Consider the following 25,973-nt stretch of genomic DNA (forward strand, 5'->3'; position numbering starts at 1 on the left):
TACCACCTACTAAACCATCAATGACAATTTCTCCACTCTCGTCTGCCATGTCTTTCCCTGTCATCATGGTACACGTTACCACACTGGGTATTTTAGGGGTTTGGCCGACATCAGCAGCACAGAGGAGGGAGAAGAGAGCTTCTAGAAGAGGCAAGGAGCTGCATCTTCCGCAAGAAAAGAGAAGTCACATGACCACCACACCGACAGAGTATTGCCCAGATCGTGCTGCACTGACCCTAAAATTCATGGAAGATCAGTGGCTGAAGCAGAGGAAGACCAACAGCTGGTTCCGCTATTCTTCCCCTTTCCCTTACCGAGCCCTTTCACCCCATAGAGCAGGCATCCTCAAACTGATGCCCTCCAGCTGTTGTAAAACTACAACTCCCACAATTAACTGCTGTAGGCTGATACCTGTAGGCTGTTAGGGCATGCTGGGAGTTGTAGTTTTGCAACCGCTGGAGGGCTGTAGTTTGAGGATGCCTGCCAGAGACTCAATGTAAGGTTCACCACAATATATTAAAACAAGAATGGACATGAAATCAACAAGATATGAACACATCAGATACCTGTCGCCATGACAACAAGGTTGTCCCGCCTCTCTTTTAAAATGGAATTAATAACTTTCCATTGGACCCTAAGAAATAGAAATCAATGTGATATAACAAACAACAAGTAATATTAACATCTTCGTGTCCACATCACATGATGACATAAATACAGTACAAAAGACCTGTGGTCAGATAGGAACTCGCTGCATTGTAAATCACTATGATGCAGTAAGTTCATGTCAGAGAAGCCGCCGTTGAGCCGAGAGATGCAGCCGACATATGAGCCGTGTTTCTCGGACTAGACAGCATGTTATAAAGCTGGAGATGTTGAGCAGGTTGATATATAGTTTTATGGGAAAAGATTCTGTACAATGTGCAATTTATTAATTCAAACTCTCTGCTCTTTCCAAGCTTAGTATTAAGACTGGGACTGGTCCTATTACTGAATGATAGCCATCTCAGGATGCAGACAGTTAAGGCTATCGGCCACCGAATAACATCGCCCACTGGACAGAGGACGAGTAGAGGGTTAACCCTTTCATGACCCGTGGTGTTTTGTGTCTTTGCAACCAGAGCAAAATTTCACTTTTTAGAATGCTGCATTTTTTTTCCCAAATGTATTTATTGATTTTTGAGTAATGAAAAACATTAAAAGTGTACCTTCCATCACATATAGTAAAACAATGAACAAGTCATAACTGTGCTGACAGAGATCAGGTCTTGACCAATAATCTTAGTATTGCAGGCATGCAAACAGATAGACATTACGATACAAAATTCAAATAGAAAAGATCAACATTCTTGCCAAACTGAGAGGAAAGTAACCCTAGACGTGATTCCCAGTGAGGGATTTCCTCAAATCGGTATAGTTGATCCACTCTATTTATTCACTGATCTAAGGGAGGCAACTCCACTAAAAGCCAAGAATGGGGAACAAGGAGGCAGCTGTAATCAACTGTTGGAACAATAAGGCCGAATACTTTCCCTCTCCCTTAGAAGACACAGCAAATCTCAAGAATACACAGGAAGGAAGTTTTGCAAGTGTTACTTTACCGCCTTCCACCAGTCACCTATCGTCTTACTGGTCCACCAGAGGTAAAGGAAGGAGCCTCTCTCCTTCAGACATCTCCAGCAACAATCAGTAAGGTTGCAACCACACAAGGCTATTTTATCAAGGGTGTTGTACTACCTAGTCATTACATTATAGTCGTTCTCGTGGATGCATACACACCTTGAAAGCTTATGAGGGGAGCGGAGAATAAGAAAGATCTCTTTAGAGAATATTCTACCCAAATCTCGCATAATTCAATAATAGCAAGGGTGAAAGAAGTAATAGGGTGAGAGAAGTAGAAGGTGTATGCGGGAACTTGTACCGTAGATCCCAAAGATGAATTTAATCAGCAGTTGGGAACAAACCTTAAATGTCTTAAACCATGAGTGCCCTATCTAGAGTAGAGTGCTTTATCATAAGGTAAAATTTCAACCAGTTCACACAGTGCTACCTCAATGAGATCCTTGAGTTGTAAGAAGGGGGAGGATTGAGTAGAAGCTCCCTTTTTCTCTCAAAACCATTTCTACACCCATAAGGTAGCTTTTAATAAAGGGCTAAGAGTCCAAGTGTGGGAATTATGTAATTGATCACTTAAACTCAGATCTTAATGCTTTGGAGGCGACTGCATCCTCAGTACCCACCCATGTTTTATGCGCCAGGGCCTTAAACTAGTCTACAACTAGTAGACCAACAGATGCATTACCATCATAAAACATTTCTGGACCTGGTAACCCTTTGCCACCCTGTGCTTTAGGTCTAGTTAAATTACCATAGATAATCTGGGCCTTTTTTTTTTTTTTTTAAACATTTGCAGCTAGTTTTACACAGTGTTTGAAAGAAAACTTTTGGAACTATAATGGGAAAATCTTTAAACAAGCAAGTAAACCTGGGAATAATGAAGGACATATTCTTCCTTCCAAACCAATAGAAATAAAGGACTTTAATTAATCTAAATGAATCAATATAGCCTGTAAAGGTGAGGTATGATTGAGAACAAATTACTACAAATTTTGACCCCCAAGTATGTTTACTGCTTATAGGGCCAATCTAAGGGGAGTCAACAGCAAGGGAGATCTTCAAAGGGCTGAGACGGTCCAAAACTCAGTGTTCCCTCTAAGGAGGTTTTCTGCAGTTTTATAGGTATACTTTTATGCTGTGCCCCTGTATTAATGTGAGGCACATGGTTTTATTACATTAGTACCTCCATGTGCCTCATATTAATAGCATGTGACCCCATCATGTCCTCATATAATGGGCTACATGGGGTTAATGAGGGTGTCACTTACTATTAATATGAGGCAGATGGAGGTTTAAACTTAACACCATGTGCCTCCCATTAACCCTTTAACGCATAATGCCGTATATGTTTGGCATTATGCGCAGGGAATTGTATAGAGCAGGCTGCTGCGCTGAGCCTGCTCCATACGTGGTGGTTGCCGGCTGTATAATACAGGAGGCACCCAGCCACAATTACAAGGAACGACGATCACGCAGAACCCCGCCATTTAACCCCTCAGATGCCGCATTCAACAGCAATTGCGGAATCTGGTAACTTCAAAGTGCAGCTCAGCAGGGAAAATCTCAGAATCCCATTCACCCTAATGCATCTTTATTAGGGTAAATGGGAGAAGGGATCAAAAGATCCCAGGTTCTAGCCCCAAAGGGGGCTAAAAGTTAAGTAAAAAAAAGACACACAAAAATATTAAAAGTTTAAATCACCCCCCGCCCTTTCCCAATTTTACATATAAAAATTATATAAAAAAATAAAATCAGGTATCGGCGCGTTCTAAAAGGTCTTAACTATTTAAAAAAAAAAATGTAAATGTTCCTGTGCAGTGAATACAGTTATTTAACAATTTTTTTTGTCACCTTGTCCCCCCCAAAAAGTTAACAGTTATCAAAAAGTCATATGTACCCCAAAAATAGTACAAATAAAAACTTCAGTTTCTCCTTTGAGTTCTGCGCTTTTTAAAATAAAAGGCGATTTATTTTATTTATTTCGGTCAACAGAACAACAAGTTCTGTTGAACGAAATAAAAAATAAAAAAAATAAATCGCCTTTTATTTTAAAAAGCGCAGAACTCAAAATATGATCAAACCATTGGTGTACATAGAAAAAACAATCAATAAAAGGGCCAGGGAATGAAAACCTTGCAAGAAACGCAACCAGCTTATTAGTCACTAACTTTGCACACAACTTTACATGAATCAATAGTACAAGCGACCACAAGAAACTTTGTAATATGTCTTATCAAAGAGAAATGTCTAGCCATCGTACTATGAGCTGTTTACATCTCCACTGCCTCCCTAATTGCTTTTCTGTTTGAAATATGCTTTGAATCCATCTTCAAACAGACTAGCTCTGCTGAAGTATCAAACATGTCAATACAAGTCTACGGAGAGGAGAGGGGGATAGTGAGCTGGGGCATGAGTGAGACGGGAATCAAGGAAAGACACTACACAGCTACATGGGGAGTTTTTATCTCAGCACAAGCGCTAAATTCCTAACCATACAGGACTTCTTTGTAATGTTCTCCATGATCCTGGGGCTGCTTCTGAGTGAGTATGAGAAGGTTAGGAAGCAGATTCTTCTCTACTTTCTGTGAGCAGTAGATGGCGGCTAGACTCCACCCACCAGATCTAATAAAAATGCAAACGAGACATTCACCATGCACAGAAGAAAACTGCTAAAAAATGCCAGATAAAAGTCATATAATGGCCAGAAATGGTGTTATATGTACACACACTGTACTATTGATTAATGCAGAGTCCATTGAAAGGTTAGGTATGTTTTAAACTTAAAGGGGTTATCCAACACTAAAAGTGTGACCCAGACCTTCCTGTCCCAGGGTGGGGGTGATGCTCATCTGATCCCCGCCGCTGGGTCTAGTCTGTTGGGTTCCTGGCCTGGCAGTTCTACTCCCACATGCACCGAGGACAACATCCGTCAACAGGAGCGTATGTGACCGCTGCAGCCAATCACAGGCAGCAACAGTGACTTGTTCCCCTTGCATCACGCATGACGTGACATGTAGTGAAGGAGAGAAGGTCACTGCTGTGGTCTGTGGTTGGCTGCAGCAGTCACATGTAAGCCCGTCAACTTATGTTGTCCTTGGCCAACATGAGAGCAGAACTGCTGGCCCAGGAGCCCAACAGCCCAGATCCAGTGGCGGGGATCGGGTGAGCATCACCCCCACTTTGGGTCAAATGGGTCTCTTAGAGAAGTAATATTGAGCTATTTTTCTTTTTTAACATGGAAAAGATTTGGCAACATTTAGGGAAAGGAGAATCTTCACATTAAACAAAACTGTATTAAATACTGTATTACAAAAAGATAGGGATAAGATTAGCCATGAGCCTACCTGTGTACATCTCAGGAGCCTTACCTCCCAAGAAGATAATTTACCCCCACATTTGGCACACTTCGTTAAAACCACTCTGTGAATAAATCTCTCTAGGCACAAATAATAAAAAACAAAGGCAAAAAACACAAAAACAATTAAAATAAATGTATAAACCAAAAGGGACACCTGCTGTAATAGCATGTGAGACAGAAAAAACAAACGTGGAAAATGGAAGGGAACCAAGGAGAGCATGAGGAAACTTAATGGTTACAATTACATGATTGGGAAGGGTTTGAAAGAATAAATGATACCGAAACTGTTCTAACAAAAAATGACATCAGTCTGCTCAGGCAGAGCAGAAATACCTGTGCAGGTTGGAAAAAAATCTATGATTTTTTTTTTAATTTAAATCGGATTTTTTTTTTATAAAATGCTTTTTGAGGAAAATATATTACCATCCAAAGGTTATTCCATTTGTTTTTTAATTATGTAGAATAAGGCTGTACGTGGACTCCCATATTGTTGAATGGAATAGGCAGTGGCTGAGGGACAGACAACAGAGGGTTGTAGTCAATGGAGTATATTCAGACCATGGTCTTATTACCAGTGGGGTACCTCAGGGATCCGTTCTGGGACCCATATTGTTTAATATCTTTATCAGCGAAATTGCAGAAGGCCTCAATGGTAAGGTGTGTCTTTTTGCTGATGACACAAAGATTTGTAACAGGGTTGATGTTCCTAGAGGGATACACCAAATGGAAAAGGATTTAGGAAAACTAGAGAAATGGTCAAAAATCTGGCAACTAAAATGTAATGTTGACAAGTGCAAGATAATGCACCTGGGGCGTAAAAACCCAAGAGCAGAATATAAAATCAGTGATACAGTACTAACCTCAGTATCTGAGGAAACGGATTTAGGGGTCATTATTTTAGAAGACTTAAAGGTAGGCAGACAAATGTCATAAAGCAGCAGGAAATGCTAGCAGAATGCTTGGGTGTATAGGGAGAGGCATTACCAGTAGAAAGAGGGAGGTGCTCATGCCGCTCTACAGAGCACTAGTGAGACCTCATTTGGGGTATTGTGCGCAGTACTGGAGACCATATCTCCAGAAGGATATTGATACTTTGGAGAGAGTTCAGAGAAGAGCTACTAAACTGGTACATGGATTGCAGGATAAAACTTACCAGGAAAGATTAAAGGACCTTAACATGTAGAGCTTGGAAGAAAGACGAGACAGAGGGGATATGATAGAAACTTTTAAATACATAAAGGGAATCAACAAGGTAAAAGAGGAGAGAATATTTAAAAGAAAAACTGCTACAAGAGGACATGTTTTAAATTAGAGGGGCAAAGGTTTAAAGGGGTTGTCCGGGTTCAGAGCTGAACCCGGACATACCCTTATTTTCACCCCGGCAGCCGTCCTGAGCCTGGCATCGGAGCATCTCATGCTCCGATGCGCTCCCGTGCCCTGCGCTAGATCGCGCAGGGCACGGGCTCTTGTGTTTTCAATAACACACTGCCGGGCGGTAACTTCCGCCCAGCAGTGTGTTCAGTGACGTCACCGGCTCTGAGGGGCGGGCTTTAGCTCTGCCCTAGCCGTTTTACTGGCTACGGCAGAGCCAAATCCCGCCCATCAGTGTCGGTGACGTCACCGGGCTGCCTGTCAGCCCCATAGAGAGCCCGGTATGTCACCGGAACTCAGAAAAATGCCTTTGCCCTGCGCGATTTAGCGCAGGGCAAAGGAGAGCATCGGAGCATGAACTGCTCCGATGCTCATCTCAGGGGGGCTGCCGGGGTGAAAATGGAGGGATGTCCAGGTTCAGCTCTGAACCTGGACAACCCCTTTAAAAGTAATATCAGGAAGTATTACTTTACTGAGAGAGTAGTGGATGCATGGATTAGCCTTCCTGCAGAAGTGGTAGCTGCAAATACAGTGGAGTGTAAAGCATGCATGGGATAGGCATAAGGTCATCCTTCATATAAGATAGGGCCAAGGGCTATTCATAGTATTCAGTATATTGGGCAGACTAGATGGGCAAATGGTTCTTATCTGCCGACACATTCTATGTTTCTATATGTGTAATTTTGGGGGTAAATAAATTCCATTAATCCATTCACAATGTCATGCTCTTCCAGAGGTTTTTGTAAGAATATTGGGCAGTTTCTCTGCCTACAACATATTATCACAGATGCTTGGTTTACTTTTGCAGTTCTCAAAACTGAATTTGACTCAGCAGAGATCACATGCCTTTTCTTCACAGCAAAAAAATGTTATAACATGAACAGAGTTGAGAAAAAGACCTTAATCCTAACTTCTACAAACCTATGAATGCAGAATCAACCTAAATCAAACTAATATGAAAAGTTGTTATTCTAAAAATCTTCATCTACTTATATTATAAGTTATACCAGCAAGAATTAGTCTTTATGTAGAAAACTATGATTTAAATCAAGCCTTACTGACTAGTGATTTAAATCGTGATCATTTTGATTTAAATCAAATCCACCCTGTACCTGTGTATCCAAAAAAACTTTTGTAGATAGACTAAGAAATGAAATAAAAAACATCCCCTTTACAGCATTCCAAAAAGTGAAATTTTGATTTGGTCCTCAAGATCAAACACACTCTGGTCATGACACACTCTGGTCACAAAACTCTGGTCATGAAAGGGTTAGACAGCAAAGATCATACATTACTGCAACAAATATCCAAACATGACAATGAAAAGAAAGACTGTTATAGGGGTTGTTAAGACCGGCGTCTAAAATGCCAGACTTAATAAATGACCCCCAATAGTGTAATCTGAGAAAAGCAATCAAATGATGGCTTGTTATAGTTTCCTATGGGAAATGTTTAAAAAATATATATAAATTCAAATCACCCCCTTTCCCACAAAATGTAAATAAAAATATGTAAAAAAAAAAAAAAAAAATCCAGATCATGGGCATTACTGCATGCGAAAATGCACATACTATTAAAATATGCATCTTATACAGCAAATTGCGAAATGGAAAAAAAAAGTCTAAATGGCCATTTGTTAGTTTTTTGTCACTTAACCACCCACAAAAAATTAAATAACGTCAATTAAATAATGTCATGGGCTATTCTAAGGTGATTGTACCTGCACTCGTCAGATCACAAATTTTTTTATAAAAACTGATCAAAAAGTTGTACACACCGCAAAATAGTATCAATGGAAAGTAGAGATCACCCCAGATAATATGAGCCCTCACACAGCCCTGTACACATAACTACAAAAAAGTTTTAGGGGGTCACAATATAGCGATCAAAAGATTTTATTTTTTAAAGGTTTTTACATTTTTTTCAGTATTAAAAAGCAAGTAAAACTATGCATATCTGTATCTGTATTTTTTGAGGATCTGTGTTTTGCTGACCTTAAAATACATATGGTCATGTGAGGATTGTTGATCATGAACTCCAACTTCACTTGTTAGCTGAAAAACTAAATGAGCTTTTGCTGGTAATGATGTGCTGATAGAGCTGACATTAAAACTCATGCCAAAATCTTGTGTGTTTTTTTTTTAATAACTCCCTCCATCATACTTACGGTTTAAAACTTGAATGGCCAAAATACGTTTTCAAGCAAGAAATTTGATGCACATTAGGTTCGGGAAGAGCTGGATCTTTAAAAAAAAATTTAAAAAATTAAGTGAATACCATTTGCACATTTACCATGTGATTGTAACCAAAGGCTTTTTCAAGTCTTGGACCCAGCAAAGATACCATCCAAAGGGAGTCTTTCACGCAGATTCACCCTATTAACTTAATAACAGTGTTATGTCCACGGCATCCCCCCTATTAAAACGGTGCTTACCGTTTGTGCTTGCTAGCATCATTGTGGAGAAAAACGAGATTTTTGTGAACTCACCTGTAAAATCTCTTTCTCGCTTTATTCATTGGGGGACACAGGACCGTGGGTATAGCTTGCTGCTGCCACTAGGAGGCGACACTAGGCTGAAAGCTGTTTGCTCCTCCCCTGCAGGCTATACCCCCTCCAGCCTGGAGAGAGCATATCAGTTTGTGCTTCAGCAGTAGGAGAAAACATACCGAAACAAAACATAACTAGGAAAGACCACAGTCCAACAAACAACCGAACCAGACACCAGTCCCAACCGGCAACTCGGACCATTGGCCTCAGTAGAAACAAAAAAATAATGGGTGGGTGCTGTGTCCCCCAATGAATAAAGCGAGAAAGAGATTTTACAGGTGAGTTCACAAAAATCTCGTTTTCTCGCTCATATCATTGGGGGACACAGGACCGTGGGACGTCCTAAAGCAGTCCCCGGGGCGGGATAACCACTGGCCCCAACTCCCTCAGGAGAGACACTACACTGCGGCCTGCAAGATCCTGCGGCCAAGAGCAGCATCCGCTGATGCGAAAGAATGCACTTTGTAAAACTTGGTGAAGGTGTGCAACGAAGACCAAGTAGCTGCCTTACACAATTGAGACGCCGAAGCGTGGTGAAGGTGCGCCCAAGAAGCCCCTACCGCCCTGGTAGAGTGAGCCGTGATACCGGGGGGAGGGACCCTGCCCTTGGAGCGGTAGGCCTCGCTAATGGCCAATCTAATCCACCGAGCAATCGCCACCTTGGATGCCGCCAAACCTTTACGAGGACCCTCCGGAATCACGAACAGGGAGTCCGCTCGCCTAAAGGAGGCCACCACCGCCAGGTAGATCCGTAAGGCCCGCACCACATCCAATCGGTGAAGCGCCATCTCCCTAGGATGGGAAGGTTTAGGGCAAAGCGATGGCAGGACAATGTCCTCATTGACATGGAAAGCCGACACCACCTTTGGCAGAAACGACGGCACCGTCCGGAGCACCACCTTATCCTGATGGAACACCAAGGGCTCCTTGCACGACAGCGCCGCCAGTTCTGACACCCGACGTATGGAAGTAATGGCAACCAGGAACGCGACCTTCCATGACAACATGCGGAGATAGACTTCTCGCAGGGGTTCAAACGGCTCGGACTGAAGTGCCACCAGCACCAAATTCAGGTTCCAGGAATGCAACGGCGGCCGATATGGGACCGCGGTGTGCGCAACACCCTGCATGAAGGTCTTGACCGGGCCCAGTACCGCCAGCGTACGCTGGAAAAATATGGAAAGTGCCGAAACCTGCCCTTTCAACGAACTCAAGGCCAGACCCAGCTCCAAACCCGCCTGAAGAAAGGCCAAAACCGTAGGGAGGGAAAGCTTCCTAGAGGGGAGGCCCCTGTCCTCACAGAATTTTAGGAAAGACTTCCACGTTCGATAGTAGATCTTCTCGGAGGAGGGCTTCCGAGCCCTAATCATTGTGCGAACAACCGCATCCGAGAAACCCCTTTTCTTCAGCAGGAAGGTTTCAATAGCCACGCCGTCAAACGCAGCATATGTAAACCCTGGTGGAAGACTGGGCCCTGTGAGAGCAGGTCGGGCCTGAGTGGAAGAGGCCACGGCGCGTCCCCCAGGAGAAGAACGAGCTCCGAGTACCAAGCTCAGCGCGGCCAGTCTGGGGCAATCAAGAGCGTTTGAAAACCCTCCATCCTGATTCTGCGAAGAATCTGCGGTAGGAGCGGCAGCGGCGGGAACACGTACAGAAAACTGAAGTCGTCCCACAGTGCCACGAGAGCGTCCACGTTGTAAGCCATCGGGTCCCTTGCGCGAGACAGGAAGCACGGGAGTTTGTGGTTCATCCGAGATGCCATTAGATCCACTTCCGGGCGACCCCACCGGAGACAAAGGTCCTCGAACACCTCCGGGTGGAGAGACCACTCCCCCGAGTCCACCGTCGTTCGGCTGAGGAAATCCGCCGTCCAATTGTCCACTCCCGGGATGAAGATCGCCGAGATCACTGGAACATGGGCTTCCGCCCACTGCAGAATCCTCGCGGCCTCGTCCATCACCGTTCCGCTGCGCGTCCCCCCCTGGTGATTGATGTAGGCAACCGCTGTGGCGTTGTCCGACTGTATCCTGACCGGACGGCTCCGCAAATCGTTGGTCCAATGGCAGAGGGAAAGGTAGATGGCCCGGAGCTCCAGGATATTGATGGGCAGTTTGGACTCAGACAGAGACCAGACTCCTTGGGCTGTCCGGGTACCGAAGACCCCTCCCCAACCGCGGAGGCTGGCGTCGGTCGTAATCACCGTCCATGACACCGGCAGGAACGACTTCCCCGAAGACAGGTGGTCCGGAACCATCCACCAGGAGAGAGCCTCGCAAACGGGCTGAGACAGCGAGATCCTGAGGTCCAGTGAATCCCGGGACTTGTCCCAGGAGGACAGGATGAGCCTCTGAAACACCCTGGTGTGGAACTGGGCGAACGGAACCGCCTCGAATGAGGCCACCATCAGACCCAGAACTCTCATGCAGCTGCAAATCGACACCCTGCGACGCCCAACGAGCAGACGCACTGCATCCCGAATGCCCGATCTTTTGTCCAGAGGGAGACATACCACGGCAGCCTCGGAATCCAGAGTCATGCCCAGGAACCTGATCCGAGTGGTAGGAGACAGGCATGACTTCTGCCTGTTGAGAATCCACCCGAAGTGAGGGAGCGTGCTCATCGTAATCCGAAGACTCTCTGCGCATTGCGACGCTGATGGGGCTTTGATCAAAATGTCGACCAGGTATGGGAGAAGGGTAATGCCTCTGGACCGCAGAATCCCCAGAAGGGGGGCCAGAACCTTCGTGAATACCCGCGGGGCCGTCGCCAAACCGAACGGCAGAGCGACGAACTGGAAGTGCTCCGACTGGATGGCAAATCGGAGGAAACGGTGTGTCGTGGCGATGGGGATGTGGAGATACGCATCCTGCACGTCCAATGACGCCATGTGCTCCCCCTGCACCAGCGAAGCCACCACGGAACGGAGAGATTCCATTCTGAACCCGCAGATAACGGTTCAAAAGTTTGAGGTCCAGCACCGGTCTCACATCGCCCTCCTTCTTGGGGACCACAAACAGGTTGGAATAAGAACCTGTAAACCGCTCCTCCGGAGGGACCGGAGAAATCACTCCTCGCACGAGCAGTGACTGGACGGCGTGCAAAAAAGTCGCGGCCCGGGTGGGATCCCTGGGAGGCTGGGAAAGGAAGAAACGATTGGGGGGAAGGGACCTGAACTCTATTTTGTAGCCTGATGAGACTACCTCGAGCGCCCATGCGTCCGGAATATGCGCATGCCAAATCTCCTGGAACCGGAGAAGACGCCCCCCACCTGAGAGGGTGGGGGCAAACCTTCATGCTGAAGGCTGCTTACTTGGGGCTGTGCGAGGTTGCTGAGTACGCGGACGCCAGGCCTGCTGGGGCTTAAAGGACGGGCCCTTCCGCCGATCCTGATTAGGCGGTCCCGCCGCAGAGGTGGGCGCCGAACGGGTGCCCGAAAAACGGCGAAAGGACTGGAAGCGTGAAGAAGCGGATCTGGACTGAAAGGGCCGCTTCGCTTTGGGTTGGGGCAGATGGGTGCTTTTCCCACCCGTAGCCTCTGAAATTATCACATCCAGTTTTGCCCCAAAAAGCCTAGTCCCAGAAAACGGAAGCTTCAAGAAGGAGCGTTTAGAGGAAGAATCAGCCTTCCAGGCCTTGAGCCACAACTCCCGGCGGATCGAAGTGGCGAGAGCTGAGGCATGGGCGACCATCGACCCAGCATCCAGTGCCGCGTCACAGAGATATTTCCCCGCATGAGAAATTTGGAGCGCCGACAACTCGAGTTCAGCGGGCAGGAGGTTGGACACAATCTGAGAAGAATGCTCCAGATCCACATCTGCATCCGAACCCCCAAGCTCTCCCTCTGACAGTGCGTCGCCTAACAGGGAGGACGCCTGTGACTGGGAGCCAGGAGCGGGGGGGGGGATGCTGAGGCGTCAGAGGAGGAACGGGTGCCTGCTCTGGGATGCTTACTAGGAGGTCTGCCTCTGGGTGGCGTACATAGGGAAAACGATACGGGAACTACGCAGGAGGGTCTGTGAACATTAATATGATGTCATTAATAAAAAAGTCACTCCAGTGGCTTCCCACATTAATGATATACATGGAGGGGACCCTCTCTGTCTAAAATTCTCCGTTCTGGAGCTCATACCACCTTCACCCAGAGGTGGAAATTGGGATAAGAAAATCCTGCAGAAGGAATGTGTGTGGATACACAGATTTCACTCTCAGGCACCCACTGGCATTAATGAAAGGTTGACATTTTCCTGTTTTCTATGAGATATGACAGTGCCCGTAATATCCCTATTTCTGTTCCAAAAAGCCTGGCTTCATGTGAAGATAAGAAATGTACCGAAGATTAGACCACATGCGTGAAGCATGAAAATAACATATCAGATTGGACATAAGTGACGCAACATCGGGTCACTGTCCATAGGTTAACCACGCACTCTGGTTACCTCTCTATAGGATGCACATATAAAAATCTACTGTGCCATATGCCGGAATACATATCTTTAAGTGTTTACATCACGAGCTCTATACTGTTAATATGAGGCATCATATGATTTGGGTGCCCAATATATGCACCTACCCCGATACTGTTGACAATTTCTATATGCTGTGGGGTCATACACCATGGCCATGATTATATATATATATGATGGCCATGCATGTGTGAATGACAGCATGAAACAGCAATTTATACCTGCCAAGTCCCATCAGAGCCATGATAGGCTAAATAGTCATATACCTGAACAGGATTAAGGACTAGGTGGGACTGAGCTATCGGGGAGTGATTATCATATGATACGTACTGCATCTTGTATGATCACATACCCATCTATATATAAAGAAACTGTAGGGAGTTAGGTCGCAAGATTGCAGGACCGGAAGTAGCCCCTTGGAACGCACGTGCGTTCCAGCATCCAGGAAGGAGATGCTGGCTGAGATCGAGTAAACCAGCCCACAGGAGCGAGCACTTCCGGTAGTTGGAACGCATGTGCGTTCCATGAGCAGGAAATGGAGCAGAGCCTGCGTCCAATTAGCTACCAGTGACGTGATGCGGCGGCTCTTTTAAATACAGCCGACGCACCAGTGGAAATTCGCCTACCAGGGGGGACATGGATCACAGCAGAGACTCCACCATGTAAGTAGGACATACCTGTAACTAGAGGACTCACGAACTCTATATATATTCTGTGAGTATTAGCAACAATGCCTACCACTAATGATGCACTTTATCTATAGTGTGTGCCTTGTCAAGCTACCATGACAGGGGACCAACAGAGGTCAATTATACCCACCAAACCGTGAGTTTACACTTACCAGTAAATGCGTTTATATCTAGATGTGTATACATTGAAATTGACTGTGGTATACATCTGTTTCCTGTCCCATATAGGATGTGGATATAGATGTGGATATCAGTATCTACACGTGATGGAGTCCTAAACAGGCATAAGTATTATTATCGATATGAATATATCTTTGTGTCCTCACCCCTGGTAGAGCGTTTTCACTGGTGCATTCAGGCTTCTAAGCCGGCATATATCTCTGAGCACCGATTCCATGTGACCCAGCCCTATACTGGCAACTTTTTAGTCACATATAATGGCTTGCACATGTAATATATAATTACACCTCCTGATGATCCCACAATCTACACGTGGGTGAAACGCGTCGAGGCAAGTGAGGTGTTTGACTATAACGTCAACCCTATACAGTGTATGGTTATAATACCAACACTGAATAAGTGTATGTTTGTGTATTTTTTGTGTTTGTCTGTATCACTGTTGTGTCCCTATCCGTTTAATTCCCATCCAGTCTATTCATATAGCTGACAAATATAATATCCTAATCCCTTACCTTTAAAACCAGTCCACATGCCTCTTTTCACCTCTTATAGGGAGCAGGAAGGGCTAGCAGCATAGGCACGCGGACAGGGGGTCTCCACCATCAGGAGCCCTCCCTGGGCAAAGGGCTCTAGGACAGGGGTAGATTTAGGGACAGTGGTCTCCCCATACCCCATTTAACAATTTTCCTTGGATGTGGTTTATGGTCACTTTTTGTATGTATGTCTTATAGTTTAAATAAGTGGATCCTTTAGGGATTTTTTTAACGTATACCAAATAAAATATTATTTTAGGGGTCTAATTAATACCATGCTGGATATATATGGCGTGCAATGTGGTTGCGCGGATTGTACCGGTGGTGATTTCTCCACTAAACGACCCAGCAATGACAGGGTGGAATGGGAGATCTTAGAGAGGTCCTCCACTGCCCGTGACAGGGACCTAGCCCAGTCTGGCTCCCCCTGAACAGGACGATCTAAGGCTTCTGTGGGCTGCTGTGCCCTAGGGGGATTGCTCTGCGTAGGTTTCTGACAAGCAGAGCACAGTGACAGTGACTGGCCACGATGGGATTTAGCTGAACACACTGTGCAGGCATAGTAAGTGGTCCTACAAGTTGCCTGAGGGGGGTCAGTGGCCGGGTCAGACATGGTCAGCTCTCCTGCTGGATGGGGTATCTATCTCCTACCAGACGGAGTGAGGTCCCAGGTCCTGTGTCCACCACGCTGCGCCGGGAAGAAGCAGGAAGTTTCTGCAGGGCGGGAGAATAAGCCATGCCCCCTGACAGCCCGGGAGCGGCAGACTAATTGAAGTGAGGGAATCGCGCCGCTCCCCCCTCCGTGCACGTGACCGCAGCCGCGGCCAGCATGCCTAATGCTTCCCCCCCCCCCCCCCCCAAAATGTTTGCCCGCAGGAGAGCGCGAGTCCCCCCCTACAGGCATCGCGGCGGTAACAAGGATCCCGGCGCCCTGCTAATGTCGCACCGCAAAAAACGAGCGCCGACTGCAATCGCACAGAATACCAAGTGCTGCGTGCGATGCAGCGGCGAGGAAGCGGAGGGAGCCGGGAGCGGACGGCGGTGAGTCTGAGGCGGCGGTGGCAGACAAGGTGCCGGCGGACGCGAACAACGCGGCGGGGGGGGTCGCTGGAGCTGGGGGTTGACCGGATTATCGGACGGATCCGAGCATGTGGGCGCCCCCCCTGCTGCTGATGTCTCACTGAGAGGGAGAGCCTGGGGGAAGGTGGCCGCTGAGGGTGAAGAATCACTTACCTATCTTCATCTGTGGTCTTCACCCTCAGATGCAACACCAGCAGGGCCACCCTACGACCGCTGGCACCAGGCGACAGGGTTCCGGGCAGAGGAGGGCTGGAGAGAGGGTGACCCTGTAGCTGGGGGGGGAAGCAGGGGAGCGAGGCTGCCCTGGTCCGCTTTGCCTTCTTGGGGGGGCAAGGCGGTGAACAAGGTACACCGGCCAGCCTCCCGGGGATACAGGGACGCAAGCGACCCTGGACCCCCATCCGGAATTCTGTGAAAAAATAAAAATAAAAAAATCAAGAAAAATAAAAATCATAATGCCACCCTGCAAAGCAGGGAGGTCTGCCTCCTACGACACTAAGCTAAAAACTGATATGCTCTCTCCAGGCTGGAGGGGGTATAGCCTGCAGGGGAGGAGCAAACAGCTTTCAGCCTAGTGTCGCCTCCTAGTGGCAGCAGCAAGCTATACCCACGGTCCTGTGTCCCCCAATGATATGAGCGCGAAAACACTTTTCATCCGCATGCAAATGAGTCATACGAAGGCACTCCCCCTCCGCCGCGTCTGCCCGCCCTTAGTCTCTGTTCTAACCTCCCTCCTCCCTTCCGTAATCACGCGCACACTAAACTGCGATGCCCCGGCCCGACAGTGCTCATTCAATGCGCCGATATTGCGTTCATCGGTGCATGCGTGGGATTGCGGACGGGAGGAGGGAGGTTAGAACAGAGACTAAGGGCAGTCAGACGCGGCGGAGGGGGAGTGCCTTCGTATGAAAATGACCCAGGGGCCTGGGCACCGGCCGTTGTAACACGGCACCTTCACAGACTCATTTGCATGCGGATTACAAGTGTTTTTCTCCACAACGATGCTAGCAAGCAACAAACGGTAAGCACAGTTTTAATAGGGGGGATGCCGTGGACATAACACTGTTATTAGGTTAATAGGGTGAATCTGTGTGAAAGACTCCATTTAAAGTGTCCCTATAACTGCGTTTTAAGTCTTACTTACTCAATCTTACACCAGGTATAGACAGACACAGGTGGCAACCTGATCACTACAAATGCTGAGGTAACTTTATGATGTCTGAAGAGTCTGGTGCACAAGCCATATTCTATTTAACCATGACCCCTAAATCCCTTTCCTCAGATACTGAGGTTAGGACTGTATCACTGATTTTATATTCTGCTCTTGGGTTTTTACGCCCCAGGTGCATTATCTTGCACTTATCAAAATTAAATTTTAGTTGCCAGATTTTTGACCATTCCTCTAGCCCTTTTCCATTTGGTGTATTCCTCCAGGAACATCAACCCTGTTACAAATCTTTGTGTCATCAGCAAAAAGACACACCTTACCATCGAGGCATTCTGCAATTTCGCTGTTATAGTCTAGAATAGGTTGCTGGTGGCCATTTTAAATGATTCCCATAAAAACCACTTTAGGATCATTTTAAGCACATTCAAGCTGCGCAACATCTGATCTAACCCTGGCAAATTTCATTTACATGCAAATGTAAGAAGAAAATAATGCTTTTATATAGATGTTCATACCCCAATCATCTTCCTCCTCCTCTTCTATACCTTCATCTTCTTCCTCATCCACTGCATTATGGTCTACTTTACTACTCGGTACAAGTGTTTGTGGAAAGCTAGTGGAGAATGATTCTGGGCTTTTATCCAGGATCTCTACAGACTAAAAAAAAAGAAAAGCAATAATTCCTTATTCTATATATTCTTTATTAGAGGGCTGGTCTGACCATATTGTTAATTACAGGGAGAAGCAGATTATGATGAAAGACTGCACAATTCCCCATTAAATACTTAGTAAGGCTACTTTCACACTAGCGTTCGATCGGATCCGTTCTGAACGGATCCGATCATAATAATGCAGACGGAGGCTCCGTTCAGAACGGATCCGTCTGCATTATTTTAGCATATAACAGCTAACTGTGAAAATAGCCTCGTACGGATCCGTCCAGACTTTCAATGTAAAGTCAATGGGGGACGGATCCGCCTGAAGATTGAGCCATATTGTGGCATCTTCAAACGGATCCGTCCCCATTGACTTACATTGTAAGTCTGGACGGATCCGCACGCCTCCGCACGGCCAGGCGGACACCCGAACGCTGCAAGCAGCGTTCAGCTGTCCGCCTGTCCGTGCGGAGGCGAGCGGAGCGGAGGCTGAACGCCGCCAGACTGATGCAGTCTGAGCGGATCCGCTCCATTCAGACTGCATCAGGGCTGGACGGCTGCGTTCGGGTCCGCTCGTGAGCCCCTTCAAACGGAGCTCACGAGCGGACCGACGAACGCTAGTGTGAAAGTAGCCTAAGAAGCAGTTACCACCTATTATAAGGCTGCCTTAAAAGAAAGTATACAATTTTGCAACTAATTTTCTATTATTGATTCAAAAGTTGGAAATAAAATTAAAGCAATTTTACAAAAACTTTATGGTTTTATGTATAAAGCTCCTTTGTTAAAGTGAATGATGATTATAGATATAACTGTAAAGGCCCCGCTACACAGACCAATGACGGAGGCAATTATTGGGAAGGAGTATGCCAAATACAGTCGAACAGTACTGCAGCGATCAGTGCTGACATACAGAAATGCTCAACAATTACAGGGGAGATTTATCAAAACTGGCGTAAAGGAAAACTGGCTTAGTTGCCTCCACTGTTTGCACTGATCGTTGCAGCCATGCACTCCTTTATTTGCCCAGGAGTTGCTAACTAAGCAGGGAGGCGCTGGGCAGATAGAGGAGAATCACACCGCTGGCAACAAGACATGAGTAGGGAATTTTATGAAATGCTAAGCTTTTTTAATTAATATATATCAGAGAAGTAAGGAGGCCTGGGCTGGGGCAATAAGAGCAGAGGCAGGCTGGGAACCTGTACATCTAGTAATGTAACTGCACAAATAATGGTATAGTTTCCAGGTTAGATAAGGGCATCTGCCAGGACCTGTGATAACATCATGTTCAGCATCTCAGGTCCTGTACATCCAGTAAAGGAACTGCGCAGAGCATGGTGTAGTTCCCAGGTTAGATAGGAGCTTCTGCAAGGACCGATGATGACATTATCATCATCATCACAAGGCCTGTACATCTAGTAAAGGAACGGAGACTAGAACAGAGCATCATCACAGGTCCTTCAACCCCCAACAGCATGGAGAAGAACTGCAGGATGAGCTCTCCACTGAGAACAGGAGGGCCATGGCAACTGAGGCCAAAAGAAGTTGGGAGGGGGAACAGGCCTGTAGCATGCAATGCAGATGGCGGCAGAGAGCGGAACACAAGTATTTAGTTTGCTTTTTTATATATATGCTGGCACTACTTGGGGCACTACAGGGGGTGCATTTTATATAGACCATGTATAAAGGAGGACCATTGTAAAACCATTATAGGGGGGCCATTATATAGGGAGGCCCACGAAAAAGTAGCCCGCCTCTAATATTTCCAAATCAAATTGCCTAATAGTAAATCTGTCTTAGGCTACTTTCACACTGGCGTTTTGGCTTTCCGTTTGCGACATCCGTTCAGGGCTCTCACAAGCGGTCCAAAACGGATCAGTTTTTCCCTAATGCATTCTGAATGGAAAAGGATCCGCTCAGAATGCATCAGTTTGCCTCCGTTCCGTCTCTATTCCGCTCTGCAGCGTTTTGGTGTCCATCTGACGAAACTGAGCCCAACTGATCCGTTCTGACACACAATGTAAGTCAATGGGGATGGATCCATTTTCTATGATATAATCTGGCACAATAGAAAACGGATCCTTCCTCCATTTACTTTCAATGGTGTTCAAGACGGATCCGTCTTGGCTATGTTAAAGATAATCTGAATGGACGATCTGTTCTGAATGGACGCAGACGGTTGTATTATGTGAACGGATCCGTCTGTGCAGATCCATGGCGGATCCCCACCAAACGCGAGTGTGAAAGTAGCCTTATATGTCCATAGCAATTAATCAGAGCTCCGCTTTCATTTTTCAGAGCCCTGTAGGAACTGAAAGCTGAGCTCCGATTGGTTGCTTTGGGCAACTAAGACTTATGTACTAGTAGTATTATGTATACTACCAAGACACACGGGCCATTATATATTCTACCACTACAGAGGGGGCATTATATATACTACTAATACAGGGGGCCAATATATATACTACCACTACAGAAGGTGCTTTAGAATACTGGGGCACTAAAGGACGAGGGAGGGAGCAATATATATACTACCACTACAGGCGGGCATTATACTACTTTGGGAGTGAGAGCATTATACATGCTAGCACTAAAGAGAGAACTACAAGGAGACATTATAATACAGGGGTCATCACAGGAGGGGGAGAGTATTATACATACTAGCACTATAGGGAGCTGTAAGCTACAGGGGACACTACAGGGGAGTGGGCATTATAATACAGGCCAGACCACTACAGGGGGGCATTATAATACATGGGCCAAACTCATTATACATATGGACACTATGGGGAGTGGGACATTACATGTACTGGCACTACAGGTGGCATCACTTGGGGTATGCCATTTTCAATTTTCACATCAGGCAGCAGAAAGGCTGACGAGCTGCATTATGGCAGAATAGGGAGGAGCTCGGTATCTGTAGCTGGCAGATAATGTGGAGACTCATATCAATGAATCTGTAGCATATGCTGCATGCATTGTGTTGTAATAAAAAGCAGGGTCAAATGAAACATGCAATGGAATATATTTTCCTTTATTTTCCTTTCCTTTGGCCCTTATGCTTTGGCTAGGTCTCACGGGTTCTAGAAGGGTTCTGTATTAATACATTTCTGTAATCGGTACACATAGACAGTAACTGTCTCACTGGGAGAAGAACCAATGAATACTCCTACCTTGAGCATCTCAGTCTCAAACTCTTCATCATCATCAAATATATAACTAGTTCTGGTTCCTCATTTTCCTGTAATTTGATGAAAAGTAATAGAAAAAGTCTTGGTAAACATATCGTGAACAAGAGAAGACACAGAGGAGAAAGCGTCTATCCACACATCAGTGGTTTATAGAGGACCTGTCAGCATGCAATGCAGTGTAATCGGCAGGCAGCGCAGAATAGAGCAGGAGGAGCTGAGCAGATCGATATACAGTTTGTGGGAAAAGATTCAGAAGAACTTGTAAATTAATGCATTAAAATCCTAGCTCATTCTGAGCTCAGCTGACCAAGTGGACAGACTTATTGGTGACTGGCAGCCTTTCCTGTATAAATGGACATACATAGATAGCTGTCAATCACTGACAACAGCTGAGGTTTTAATGTTTAAATTAGAAGCTTTAATTCATCTTTTCCCTTTAAAACCTGCTCAGCTCCTCCTGCTCTATAACATGCTGCCTGCAGATTGCTCTGCATTTTCATGGTGAGAGGTTCCCTTTAAAGTGTGCCAAATTTATCAATGTGGCTTCATGGCTTGAACACTACTATACAACAATATTTGGAGCACATCTTAATAAATGTAGTGCATTTTACTGATTGCTTTAGAAATTTGTACAATCAGACATCAGCAACGTGAGAACATATTTTACTGAAAGAGGGGTAAATGCTTGGAAGAAACTTCCAGCAGCGGGTAAATCCATAGTGGGCATGCTCTTTTTCTGCCGTCATCCTTTCATGTCTGCATATTATAGTAAAAAAAGGCTGAAAACACTATAATTAGGGAAACACTATGGAAAGCATTTCTGAAACCGTCTAAAAGAAAACCTGCCCACAGCAACCAAAACGCCACTTTTATTTTGAAAAATCAGAATACAAAATGAAAGCTGCACTCTGATTGGTTGTTATGTACAAAGACAGTTCCATAAGGTCACATGACCATATTATTCTGTCCGCATCCATTTCACAACTTTGCGGATCGAATGCGAACCCATTCATTGCAACGGGGCCGCAAAAGATGCGGACAGCAAAGAACATATAACATGTCCTAATAATTTTTGCAGGAAAGAATAGGCATTTGTATCATAGGGAAGGCCTCTCCGATCTGCAAAAACAGATACGGTCATGTGAATGAGCCCTAAATCTGTCCCCATGTATTCACTTCTGTGGTGCATATAGGGGAAAAAAAGCCTGCTGTAAAACTTGCCATAGGCACAAGATCTACTGACCATTGGGAGTCCCATCTAAACCTGGTTTGATCTGCAGAGAATCTGGTGTCTTTGATGCTACTAAAATAAGTCAAAGATTTGCAGATAAAGTTCTGATGTCTATAGCCAGCCCATGTACCGGAGATAACTGGTACCCCTCCCAGTACCCTTCCCTTTCATTTGGTCATAAATCAGCGTAGAAGATTGTTCAGAAAATAAACTGAAGCATCAAACAGTCTGACAGTTATCACAGAACAATATTCTGCACTTTGCTATGTTCCCCAGGGCTACTGTGAAACGGATAAGCTGCAGAAGGCACACCAAGCAAGAATTTTGAAAAAAAACATTATAAAAATATTTTTTGATATCCACAGCCATGAGGTTAATCTATAACAGGGGTGGCCAACCTTACATACACAAAGAGCCCCAAAAAAAACAACGTATGACTACCAGGAGCCACAAGCTATACAATTACACACGAGTCACCGTATTTTTCGCCCTACAAGATGCACCTAGGTTTTAACAAAGAAAAATACGATAAAATAAATATGTTTCATCCGATCTGAGGTCTGCTAAAAATACTTTTTTTTCTTATTTTTCATTAGCAGATAAGAAAATAAAAAAACAAGATTTTTGTAAAACTTACCAGTAAAAGGTTTTTTGTGAAACTCACCTGTAAAATCTTTTTCTCGTCTTTTCCATTGGGGGACACAGACCATGGGTATAGCTTCAAGGTATTAGTAGGAGGGAACCTATGCAAATACAAAAGAGAGCTCCTCCTCCTCGGGCTATACCCCCAGGCTCCACCAGGAGGAACTCGGGCGTTGCAAAAGCAGTAGGAGAAGGAGAAAGAAAAAATAATGGAAGCCATCGGACCAAAGCCCATGAGGTCCAACCACAAACAGAACTGAACTGAACCCCTCATGCAACAGGCAGAATGGGTGTGAGCTGTGTCCCCCAATGGAAAAGACAAGAAAAAGATTTTACAGGTGAGTTTCACAAAAAAATCTTTTTTTCGTACATTCCATTGTGGGACGTCCCAAAGCAGTCCATGGGGTGGGAAAAAACATCAGCACCACCAGAAGGAACGTCCAACGGTCAAACAGGAGCCACAGCCTGCAAAACCCTCCGGCGAAAGACAGCATTAGCCGAAGCCAGCGAATGCAACTGATAAAACGACCAGGTGGCCGCCTTACACAGCTGAGATGCAGAGGCACGATTGCGCCTTGCCCAGGAAGCTCCCACCGCCCTAGTGGAGTGAGCGGTAATTCGAGCCAGGGGAATCCTACCATGAGCGCGATAAGCCGCGGAGATAGTCGAGCGGATCCTTCGCGCCACAGTGACCTTGGAGTCTGCCAGACCCTTACAAGGTCCCTCGGGAATCGCAAAGAGGGAGTCTGAACGGCGGTAGCTGTCAGATACACCTTCAGGGCCAGGACAACATCCAGACGGCCCCCTTCGAGCCTCTAAGGGAGATCTCCCTGACCTTTCTCACCTGGAAAGTGGTCTTCCTTGTGGCCATAACTTCCATCAGGCGGGTATCAGAGCTGGCTGCACTTTCCTGCCAGGAGCCTTTTCTGGTTTTTCACCACGTTAAGGTGGTGCTCTGTCTGGTTCCCTCCTTTTTGCCCAAGGTGGTCTCTCCCTTCCACCTTAAGAAGGATCTTGTACTGCCCTCCTTTTGTCCTTGGGGTTTGCCAGAGAAGGACAAAAGGAGGGCAGTACAAGATCCTCGTTAAGGTGGAAGGGAGAGACGACCTTGGGCAAAAAGGAGGGAACCAGACAGAGCACCACCTTAACGTGGTGAAAAACCAGAAAAGGCTCCTGGCAGGAAAGCGCAGCCAGCTCTGATACCCGCCTGATGGAAGTTATGGCCACAAGGAAGACCACTTTCCAGGTGAGAAAGGTCAGGGAGATCTCCCTTAGAGGCTCAAAGGGGGCCACCTGGAGGGCGTGCAGGACCAAGTTGAGATCCCAAGGAGGTAAAGGGGGGACGTACGGAGGGACCGAATGCGCCGAATTGAAGTAAGGTCCTCACAGGACCCAGGAGAGCAAGGGACTTCTGAAAAAAAGACAACCAGAGCCGAAACTTGACCCTTCAGGGAGCTCAGCGACACTCCCATCTCGAGTCCGGACTGAAGAAACGAGAGCACCATCGGGGTGGAAAAATGAAGGGGAGGGAGACCCGAGTTCTCACAAAAGGCAAGGAAGGCCTTCCAGGTACGATAGTAAATCTGTGAGGAAGCCGGCTTCCTCGCTCCGATCATGGTTCTAACCACCGTATCCGAGAGCCCCCTCTTCTTCAGGATGGCGGTTTCAACGGTCACCCCGTTAAACGAAGTGACTGTAAATTCCGGTGGAAGAGCGGGCCCTGAGACAGTAGATCTTCTCAATCCGGGGCGATGAGAACGGTCGGAATCCCTTCAGCCTCGATCTTGCGTAGAACCTTCGGCAGCAGAGGAAGTGGAGGGAAGACACAGAGGAGTCTGAAGTCTTGCCACGGAGACACCAGCGTGTCCACCCCGTACGCCTTCAGATCCCGGGCGCGAGCCAGGAACACCGGGAGCTTGTAGTTGAGCCTGGACGCCATCAAGTCCACATCCGGACGGCCCCACCGGCGCCAGGCAGACATCTTCGAATACATCTGGATGCAGAGACCACTCACCTGGATCCACCTTGTTGCGGCTTAGAAAGTCCGCTGTCCAGTTGTCTACTCCTGGAATGTATACCGCTGACAACACCGGAACATGCGACTCCGCCCACAGGAGAATTCTCCTCACCTTCTGCATCACCGCCCGGCTGCGAGTCCAGCCTTGATGGTTGATGTAAGCCACAGCCGTGGCACTGTCCGACTGAATCCTCACCGGGCGGCCGGCAAGGAGAGTCCAATGGGAGAGGGAGTGGAAAATCGCCCTCAGCTTCAGGATGTTGATCAGGCGGCTATATTCCGTCGCCGACCAAACCCCCTGAACCGTGCGGGACAGGAGAACGCCACCCCAACCCAGGAGACTGGCATCGGTGGTGACGATCGTCCAGGAGAATGGGAGGAAAGATCTTCCCGACGTCAGGTTCATAGGGGACAGCCACCAAGGAAGAGCTGCCCGAACCCGCAGAGACAGGCGGATGCGAGCGTCCAGACCACGAGAGGTCTTGTCCCAGAGGGAAAGGATCTCCTGTTGCAGCGAACGAGTTTGAAACTGGGGAGAGACACAGGGAGCGCAGCATGTGCGACACAGCCCCCTGGATCTGGGAGGACTTTGAGACTGGAAGAAACACTTTGGCGGCCGAGGTATCCAAAACCATCCCCAGGAAGGAGAGCTTCTGGGACGGGAGTAGAGAGGACTTTGGGACGTTGATCAGCCAGCCGAACTGTTCCAGAGTCTGAACAGTGATCCGGACGCTGTCCTTGGCCTGCGGAAGTGAGGGGGCCTTTATCAGGATGTCGTCCAGGTAGGGCAGCAAAGGAATGCCCCTGGTGCGAAGAAGCGCCATGAGCGGCGCTAGGATCTTGGTAAAGACCCGAGGGGCGGTCGCTAGCCCGAAGGGAAGGGCGACAAACTGATAGTGCGGCCACCAATGGCGAAGCGCAGGAATCGTTGGTGAGATTCTGCGATAGGAACATGCAGATAGGCGTCCTGGATGTCTACGGACGCAAGGAACTCCCCTGGAAGAAGAGAAGCAATAACGGAGCGAAGGGATTCCATTCGAAACCTCCACACCCGCAGAAACTTATTGAGCAGCTTCAGATCCAAGATCGGACGCACCGACCCCTCCTTCTTCGGGACCACGAACAGGTTTGAATAGAAACCTGTGCCCTGTTCCTCTGGGGGAACTGGGGTAATAACCCCCTGGTCCAGAAGGGAAGAAACTGCCATCAAGAGATCCGATACTCGTGCCGGA

General features: G+C 46.8%; 1 protein-coding gene across 1 annotated transcript in view; it reads right to left on the minus strand.

Moving 5' to 3' along the window:
- Positions 1–25,973, minus strand: part of WRN (WRN RecQ like helicase) — a 187,958-nt gene that overhangs the window by 120,246 nt on the left and 41,739 nt on the right. The window contains 4 exon segments of the mRNA XM_044278366.1: positions 567–634; positions 8,514–8,589; positions 17,523–17,664; positions 20,834–20,885. Coding sequence (XP_044134301.1) covers positions 567–634; positions 8,514–8,589; positions 17,523–17,664; positions 20,834–20,885 — 338 coding nt within the window.

This window comes from Bufo gargarizans, chromosome 1 (assembly GCF_014858855.1).
Source record: "Bufo gargarizans isolate SCDJY-AF-19 chromosome 1, ASM1485885v1, whole genome shotgun sequence".
Lineage (NCBI taxonomy): Eukaryota > Metazoa > Chordata > Amphibia > Anura > Bufonidae > Bufo > Bufo gargarizans.